Source organism: Solanum stenotomum, chromosome 9, assembly GCF_019186545.1.
Source record: "Solanum stenotomum isolate F172 chromosome 9, ASM1918654v1, whole genome shotgun sequence".
NCBI classification, from domain to species: domain Eukaryota; kingdom Viridiplantae; phylum Streptophyta; class Magnoliopsida; order Solanales; family Solanaceae; genus Solanum; species Solanum stenotomum.
In genome coordinates, this window is record NC_064290.1 from 20,194,470 (window position 1) to 20,203,555 (window position 9,086).

The window sequence follows — 9,086 nt, forward strand, 5'->3', positions numbered from 1 at the left end:
TTAAAAATTCAAAAATTCAAAAAAAAATTATTTTCTTGAATTTAATATCATATCAAAATCATAAAAACAAATTAAATAAGAGTACAAGTGTAACACTTAGGGGTCGTTTGGTTGGAAACAAGTTATCCCAGGATAAGTTATCCTGGGGTTAGCTATACTCCCATCACTATGATATAAATAGTGGAATAAGTTATCCCAAACATAACAATCAAACAACATAATTTTTTTTATCACATTACTATTATTTTTAATCCCTCACACTAAACGAGTCCTTTGAAAAGCACATAAAAAAGAAGTGAAAATTTTAGGTGGAAAATAAAAGGGTTTGACAGAAAAAGCCCATAGATGTAGATGTACCCGAAGGGTAGGGTCCAATAATTTAGTTGGTTAATTAAATTAAAATAAGAAAGTAGAACAAGTTGAGGTGTCAAATGGCAGTTGACACATGCCCACACAACTCAACTCACAACATCAATTACCTAAAACCAGGATCAACTACACAAATCCCTAAAATTTCAGACCAAATCCTCTAATTATTATACAATAAAATTATCTGTAAACTAATTACAACTAAATATGTGTGCTAAACATAATTTAATGACCTAGATTTTTTTATAATCAATATTATTTGGTTTCCCTAAGGTATTGATACTTGTTGCTTGGTAAAAAAGTTTGATGGAGAATCTCATAACTCTGCATATGAGTCTATATACATGTAATCCAACCAAAAAGAGTTGCACCATTAATTGTCTCTTCTTCCTATTTACACCCCCAATAAAATAATAACTAATAATTTTAAAATCGCTAATTTTAACTTGTTCATTATATTAAAGTTGAAAATAAAATAATTTATCATTTAATTTTTAATTTATTTTTATGATTAAATATAGTCATTTTTCAATAATTTTTTCAAAACATTAAATTTTGATATAATAAAATTATTATATTTTTTTACCTTTTGAAGGGATGTGCCTAAGTTAATTCTCGACAAGTAAAGGTAATAGAGAGTACAGTGCTTACCACTTGTAATTAAAAAAAGAAGCTTTTTTTTGTACAATCTCTCTCTTAAATTATTCTAGGTAAGTGTATTTTCGAATATGATTTTTATACTGTTTTTAATTTTATTTAAAAAAAAAAAAAAAAACAAAAAAATATAATATGATGTAAAAATTAAGGTTCACAGTCACAGTTTTGTGTGTGTTTGTTAAAAAGGTAGTAGCTGTTAGTTGTTATAGTAAAGGGTGTTTGTGTTTTTAGTTAAAAGCTTATTAGTTTAGCTTTAATAATTTAATTGCTCACGCACATGCTACCTGAAACGCCTGTGTATAGCATGTTAATCTCACAAACACACCTTCTTATGCTCCCTCTTACACCCCATTTTTGGGCGTTTCTGCCTCTTCATTGCTTCTTTCTCAATTTTCCTTTTTTTTCTTTGTTATTGCTTCAACTTATCTAATTTTATCTCTTTTTTTTTGGTACATATTTTCTGCTTTTATGTTGTGAGGTTTATGGGATGGGTGGAGTGAAGCTGCAACTTGTTTGTTTGGTGCTGGAATTATGTGCCTTTGCTTTCTCTAAGGGATCTGCAGGTAAATTCTTCTCTTTCTCTACTTCTTCAACTACCTAATTATTTATTTATTTATTTATTTATTTATGAGTTTTGTGCTCAGTAAGTTCAGTATTGGTAATTTTGAGTTCTGAATTTTGGTCCCAGATTTGATAATTTTGTAGCACTCAAATCAGATTGATTCATCTGGTGTGTGTGTGAGAGGGAATGAGACTATTACATTCTGAATTTTGTTACTCATGTTTTTATGCCAAACTGAAAATTTTGCCTTGAGTTCTCTAGCTTGGTTTTGTTTTTGCAATTTAACTGTTTCATTGATCACTGATTTTCCCTTTTAGAGTCCCTACTTATTTCATTCTAATTAAAGCTTCTTACCGGTTGGTTGCAAATTGATGCCGCAAGGGCTATATTAATCCGCCATGGGATAATTAGCCTGGTTTTATTTCAATGACGTGCCATCTTGTTGGGATGTATTGCCTTGTCGATTTATTTGCAAATAAGTTATTCAGACATGTAATGTAAGACCATGGTAAAAAATGATAAACTGTTCATGTTCATCATCCCCTCCGTATACGCTTTATGATTGTAATTAATCTAAGTACGTTGAAAAGGAGGGAAATGATTTTGCTAATGTCTTTTTATCTGTGTTCGACCTGTCATTTCCACTAAGTTTTTTGTGAAATGGAGAATCTTTTCAAATGAAGAACTGCATATCTAACCTAATATAATTTTTTTGGAATTCATTTTAGGCGTCAGTTTATCGCCCTCTCCGTCAGCATCCTCTGCAGTTCCTCCTGTTGAAGAGGGAATACCCTCTTTTGTCTCTCATGGGAATGCATCCACAAGTAATGCACCTGCTCCTGCATTTGAGTTAAATGGTCAGACCGTATTCTTGGTTTCCAAATCTATTAACCAAATTTGATGCTTTATGTTATTCATCTTATGTTTTTTTTTTAACTCAGTAACATCTCCTCCTGCAAATGTCTTTCCACCACTGATGTCCCCCCCTGTCCCTCCACCGAGAGAAGTTCTTACACCGTCTCTGCAACCAAGTGCACCCATAATATTGCCACCACCTAGTTCAGCTCCGCCCGCAATCAATTCAGCCCCACCACAAATTGTTTCTCTACCATCTCCTCCTCCTCCAATAGTGTGGAATGATCCCGCTCCAGTTCTGCCTCCGAGTGCTCCTAAGAGAGAGCATCGACATACTGAACAGCCTGTTGTTGTTCCAGAAGCTCCAGGTATGTGGCTGACTGTAGTCATAATGTTGAAATGACTTGATTTCTGTTTAAGTTGATTACTTTTTTGGAGAGCAGCACCAGTCTCGTCACCTGGAAGGAAATCTACTGAAGATGCACCAACTAAAGCTCCACCGCTACCTGGATCTATGCCACCCAGTGAGAGCAAGTCTCCAGAGAGTCCTCTCCCCTCAATTGCCCCGGGTAATAATTGGCTGACGATAATTTTGGTTTTGACACAGTATCTTAAGATAGAAAATGATTATCACATTATTTTGTTTTGCTGTTATTTAACTCAGTCCTGAATGCGCCTGCTCCAAGGGGAAAGCCGCGAAATTCACTGCCCACCCCCCCAAGAAATCCAGAAATTTCACCATCCATTCCACCAGGTATCCTTGTCTTTTTTCTAAAAGAAAGTGTGACATTCATGTTAGAATGAAGTTCAGAGTAAATTAGATCTGATCACGGATGCCATTAAATTTTGTACATTATTTTGCTCAGTCCTGAATGCACCTTCTCCAAGGGGAAAGCCACAAAATCCTCTGCCCACCCACCCAATCATTCCAGAAGTTTCACCATCTATTCCACCAGGTATTCACACTATATTTATCTAGTGCTCCCTCCATTTCATTTTATACGGTGGTGTTTGATTGGGCACAGAGGTTAAAAAGAAAGAAAGAAAGACTTCCAATGCATACCAAATGTAGCCTTAGAATTTGTCTTCTTAAACATATGATGATATTTTTATGGCTATAGGAGCATGTCATGAAAGGGTAAAATGAAAGTTTTAAGGTTGAAGAGTTTCTTAATATAAAAAGGTGTCATTCTTTTTAGAACAGACTAAGAAAGAAAGATTGTCATATAAAAACGGCACAAAGGAAGTATGTGATACTTCGTAAGAAAAAAAATGAAGTGTAAATTAGATGTGATCATGAATGCATGAATTTTTACATTATAGAGCTTTCTCTCATTGCATTCAGTCCTTAATGCGCCTTCTCCAAGGGAAAAGCCACAAAATCCACTGCCCGCCCGGCCAACCAATCCAAAAGTTTCACCATCTATTCCACCAGGTATACTTCCTCCGTGTATTTAGTGAGTGATATTTCTGCAAATAAATTGTTTATAAACAAGATCTGATCATCTATGCGCTGAATTTGCAGCGACAGTTGCACCACCTCCGAGGAGGTTGCCTAACAATTCACCACCCAGCCATCCAAGACATCCTCTAAAACCTCCATCCGTTTCACCAGGTAGCAGTGCTTGCTAGTGTTGCTCATGTACATGTACTTTCATATTTCAACCAAATATTTTTTGGCTTGATGCAATCTACACATATTCTTGGCAATTGTACCTCAAGTAGTCACCTCCTCAAGTAAAAAACCAAATCAATAGAATCTTAACTAGAGGCTTGCTTGCTTCCAAATTGTTAATGATTGCCAATGTAGAACTAGCTAAGAAAAATGAACTGATGCCTACTGAATGTGTTCGAAGTTGAAATAGTCAGTGCTCCTCTTTTTGGATTGTCCTTGCCTTCAGAAAGATATAAGAATGTGTTTTATTTCGTTTTCCCATTTTTTCTGTTAAATAGCTACTTGGTTTTCAAAGTGGCATTGTCAGCATATTTAATTTGAGTCAGTGTTATTACTGTAGTTAAGCATGATATATCCCCTGTATCAACTCCGTGGCCAAGCATCAACCGTAAAAGAGCAATTGCTCCAACTGTTGCACCTACTAAGGGAATGAACCATCAGCATCCAGCAAAAGGTATATCAATATTTTTCTGCTATCATTTCTTATCATCAGCAGCACGAGGAATGGCCAATTATGTCACCGAAGGATTTCTTCTCCTCTTGTCGCTCATACTGAACACAAAGCCATGGGGTGCTCCTCCTCATAAATTCCCTAATTCTCCCCCTGTGGAAGGATCATATCCTCCCTTATCTGCACCTTCAATCTCATTTCAGAGGGATCACTACCTAAAAGATAATATGACAGAAATCACTCCGTCATCCTATGAAGTTTATCCTCCTGTTTCAACTGAACTAGGTTCTGTATCTTACTTGAGAAATGTCAGTTGATAGCCTCATTCTGATATACGACACTAACCAGAATTCAGTCAATATTTAATGAAGGTCCATTGATTTCTCCATCTCCTTCGTTTCACTCAAAATCATATCCAAAGACTAACCTTAGGCACCACTCTCATTCACCATTAACTGCAGGTTTGTGGTCATTCTAGTCATCCTCAGTTGACCATCCGTTTGCCTCTCTGAAAGAAAAATGAATAGCGAAAAGAAAAAAAGTGATTCTGATAACTCCTACTTTACAGGATTGTCAGTACCACCGATGCTTGCGCCTTTAACTTCTCCAGAAAGTCATGATTCTCCTGCAATATCACCGTCTCCAAGTGCTTCATCTAGACCAACTAAAAGTAAGAGTATGGCATATGTTCCCTTTTCATGCAATCCATAGTCAAGGCATTAACCTTATATTTTATTTTCATTCCTATGCATAGTTAATGCTTATCTCTATATCATCTTTGTCATTGCAAGAGCCATTTCTTTCCCCTAAAATGTCTCCCTCTGGGTCTTCACCAAGGCATCCAAAGATACCGCATCCATTTCAAGCACTACCACCTCCACCTCCTAATGAAGGTATGTTTTATCTGCCTCTGATTTCTCCTCTAAATGATATAGATTTTACATGCACAAGTTGCCAGGTTTTGCCCCATTGACTATTCTAAACATGACGTTGATGTTGCAGATTGCGCTTCATTGGCTTGTGCGGAGCCTTTCACAAATGGTCCACCCAAAGCACCTTGTGTTTGTGTCTTGCCCATGCGAATTGGACTACGCCTTAGTGTAGCACTCTACACATTCTTCCCTTTGGTTTCAGAGTTAGCTACAGAAGTTTCTGTTGGGGTATTTATGGATCCAAGTCAAGTTCGTATAATGGGAGCAAATTCAGCCAGCCAGTATCCAGAAAAGACCATTGTCCTTATTGATTTGGTACCCCTCGGAGAAAAATTTGATAACACTACAGCATTTATGATATCACAAAGATTCTGGCACAAACAAGTTGTTATAAAATCACTTTTTGGTGATTATGATGTATTATATGTGCAATATCCAGGTATAGAATCATTCCTAATGCCATTGTGTCATCTTGATGCCACATGCTATGTCCCGAGTAACTAAATAGAATTGTTATATGTACAGGTCTTCCTCCCTCTCCACCTTCAGCAGCTTCAGACATTGATACCATAGGTAGCCAACCATATCCTGGTGATAATAACGGAAGGACCATACAGCCCCTTGGAGTTGATGTGAGGGGGCAACAGCATAAAAGTGGGCCGAATCGGAGTGTCATAGCAGTAATTGTGTTGTCAGCCTCTGTCACAGTTATTTTATGTTGTGCCGTTGCATGGGTTTTGCTTTTCAGACATAGAGATCACGGATATCAGTTAGAACCAACTCCACCAACTACATTACCATCCCTTGCAAAGTCATCAGGTGAAATCCTTCTCTTGACATGTAAATGATCTACTGCCATGTGGTTTGCCTAGTGTTCGTATTCTCTGTGTTAGTTTTCTTCTTTCATGCTGAAAAAGACATTCAAACAGTAAACTTCAGAAGCCTAGCCTTTCATTATCGCCATGCCTTTGTAGCATGCCAGGAAAATACTATGTTAGGGGAAAGTAAATCATATTGGAGTTTTGAATATGCTATATGTTGCTCAACTCGGTTACTTTTACTACTTATCCTGAGCATACAATGGAATGAAATGTCCAAAATTATGAAATGGAATATAGGAAAAGTTATCTGGTTAGTTGCATAATGTTAATATGGTGAGTCATCCAATATCTTTTGACTGGAATATCTTGAAGTATCAACTCTTAATGGGTGCATTCAGGAACCTTCAAACTTCACAAATTTATTAATATGCATCTAAAATGTGTACAAATATGTGATTCTCACAAGTCTTGTGTAATAAAGACTTAATAGAATTATTTCCTGATCTTTATGCATGGTGTAGGGATTGCAGCCTCCATGATTGGGAGTAGGCCGAACTCTCCTACATTATCCTTTAGTTCAAGCTTTGCTGCTTATACTGGTTCAGCTAGAACATTTTCTTCAATGGAAATTGATAGAGCAACTGACAGCTTCAATGAAGCAAGAGTACTAGGTGAAGGGGGATTTGGTCGTGTTTATAGTGGTGTGCTTGATGATGGGATGAAAGTGGCAGTGAAAGTCCTCAAGAGAGATGACCAACAGGGTGGTCGTGAATTTTTGGCTGAAGTAGAGATGCTTAGCCGCCTCCATCATAGGAACTTGGTCAAGTTGATAGGTATATGTCTTGAGGAGCGCAGTCGCTGTTTACTTTATGAGCTCATCCCAAATGGCAGCGTGGAATCTCACCTTCATGGTAATATTCAATTTGGATCACTCGTAACTTTTTTGGTTGAAGTCATGTGTATTTAGATTTCAGACTGGCTAAAAAACAGTCTTTCAGGTGTTGACAAGGAAAATTCTCCACTTGATTGGAATGCCCGAATGAAAATAGCACTTGGTGCTGCCCGAGGCCTGGCCTATTTACATGAAGATTCCAGTCCCCGTGTCATACACAGGGATTTTAAGTCTAGTAACATCTTACTGGAACATGATTTCACCCCGAAAGTGTCTGATTTTGGTTTGGCTAGAGCTGCATTAGATGAAGGAGAAAGACACATATCCACTCGAGTCATGGGAACTTTTGGGTAAAATATTCATCTGACTTAATATTTGTATTTTCATTAGGCCAGCCTTCGTCCCGTTTATGACTGACAAAGTCCCAAACCCCTTAAGCAGATCAGCTGGTCTGCTTTCCTGGAGTATAATTTTTTTTCCTTTTGAATGCCTTATTTATTTGTCCTCAATCAATTGAAACTGACTATGCATAACATTTCATTCTTTTGTTGTACACTTCTGACTTTGTTATTTTACCAGGTACGTAGCTCCAGAATATGCTATGACAGGGCATCTACTTGTAAAGAGTGATGTTTACAGCTATGGTGTTGTCCTTCTTGAGCTGCTAACTGGAAAAAAGCCAGTGGATATGTCTCAGCCACCAGGTCAAGAGAATTTAGTGGCTTGGGCACGCCCACTCCTAACGAGTGAAGAAGGTCTGGAGTTGATTGTGGACCGTAATTTGGGGCCTGATTTCCCTTTCGATGACATTGTAAAAGTAGCTGCTATTGCGTCAATGTGTGTTCAACCAGAGGTATCACACAGACCTTTCATGGGTGAGGTTGTCCAGGCCTTAAAGCTGGTATGTAACGAATGCGGACAGACAAAAGACGTAGTGTCTCGAAGTTGTAGCCAAGATAATCTGTCTATTGACATGGATACTAGGATTAGTACAACTTCAAGCCAAGTCCTGAACCCTATACAACCTCAATCCCCAGTTTCTAACTCTGACAGTGAGCTGGATGTTGAGAGGGGACTTTCAATGTCAGATTTACTGAGTCCGTTAGCAAGATACGGAAGGCAAGAATCTGATTCATTTAGGAGGTATTCTAGCTCAGGTCCTCTGAGAAAAGGAAAAACCAGGAGGCTATGGCAGAAAATGAGAAGATTATCTGGAGGTAGTTTGAGCGAGCACGGCGTGATGTTTGGGTTACGGCCTGGATCCCACTAATTGAAGTTTTCATCTTTGATTTTGATAAATGTTTCTGCAAAATGTCAATTTTCGCCATCCATGCTGGATATACTAGATTGAGCATGGAATTGTACAGCACCTTCTTTATCAAGACATAGAATGAGGAAGCAAACACCAACATACTCAAATTGTCCTGAATGCTATCGCGTAATCCATGAGTATGATAAACCCTCCGCCAAAAGCTGGGAAGAACTGTGCGCGACAAGATATCTGAATAGTGATTTCATCTTATGTAAGAAGATTGTATTTATTGTAACATGCTAATTGTTCATAAAAGGAATCATAGTTCTTTATCTTCTGGTATTGAGTTTGAACCTTGGAGGCAAACGAGTGATCTGCTGCTAAGATCTCATCCTTTGAACTTTCCTCTTCCACAATGCCATTTTCATTAAAAATCAGCATGGGTTTACTAGGCTTCACCCCATCCTTCAACTTATCATAACTCTTCTTATCACACACAACATTTTTGTGTTCATTACCCCACACCTTCAAGTACTTTTCCACTTCTAGTAACAAATGGCCATCATTCTATGGATTAAGAAAAGTGTCTACCTATCTTTCATCCAATGATTCATTTGAGA

General features: G+C 37.6%; 1 protein-coding gene across 3 annotated transcripts; it reads left to right on the forward strand.

Moving 5' to 3' along the window:
- Positions 1 to 1,324: 1,324 nt before the first annotated feature.
- LOC125875908 (receptor-like serine/threonine-protein kinase ALE2) lies at positions 1,325 to 8,824 on the forward strand. Of its 3 annotated transcripts, none has more exons than XM_049556972.1 (16): positions 1,325 to 1,589; positions 2,317 to 2,445; positions 2,530 to 2,811; positions 2,887 to 3,012; positions 3,108 to 3,197; positions 3,310 to 3,399; positions 3,789 to 3,878; positions 3,969 to 4,058; positions 4,459 to 4,572; positions 5,138 to 5,245; positions 5,361 to 5,462; positions 5,572 to 5,940; positions 6,027 to 6,320; positions 6,853 to 7,233; positions 7,321 to 7,564; positions 7,794 to 8,824. In XM_049556972.1, the coding sequence occupies exons 1-16, from the start codon at positions 1,514 to 1,516 to the stop codon at positions 8,482 to 8,484; spliced, it is 3,276 nt and encodes a 1,091-aa protein (XP_049412929.1). In that variant the 5' UTR covers positions 1,325 to 1,513; the 3' UTR covers positions 8,485 to 8,824. The 3 variants fall into 3 exon arrangements, with proteins under 3 accessions (XP_049412929.1, XP_049412928.1, XP_049412930.1); XM_049556971.1 differs by having other exon boundaries at positions 1,328 to 1,589; positions 6,844 to 7,233; XM_049556973.1 differs by lacking the exon at positions 3,789 to 3,878 and having other exon boundaries at positions 1,328 to 1,589; positions 6,844 to 7,233.
- The last annotated feature ends 262 nt before the right edge of the window (positions 8,825 to 9,086 follow it).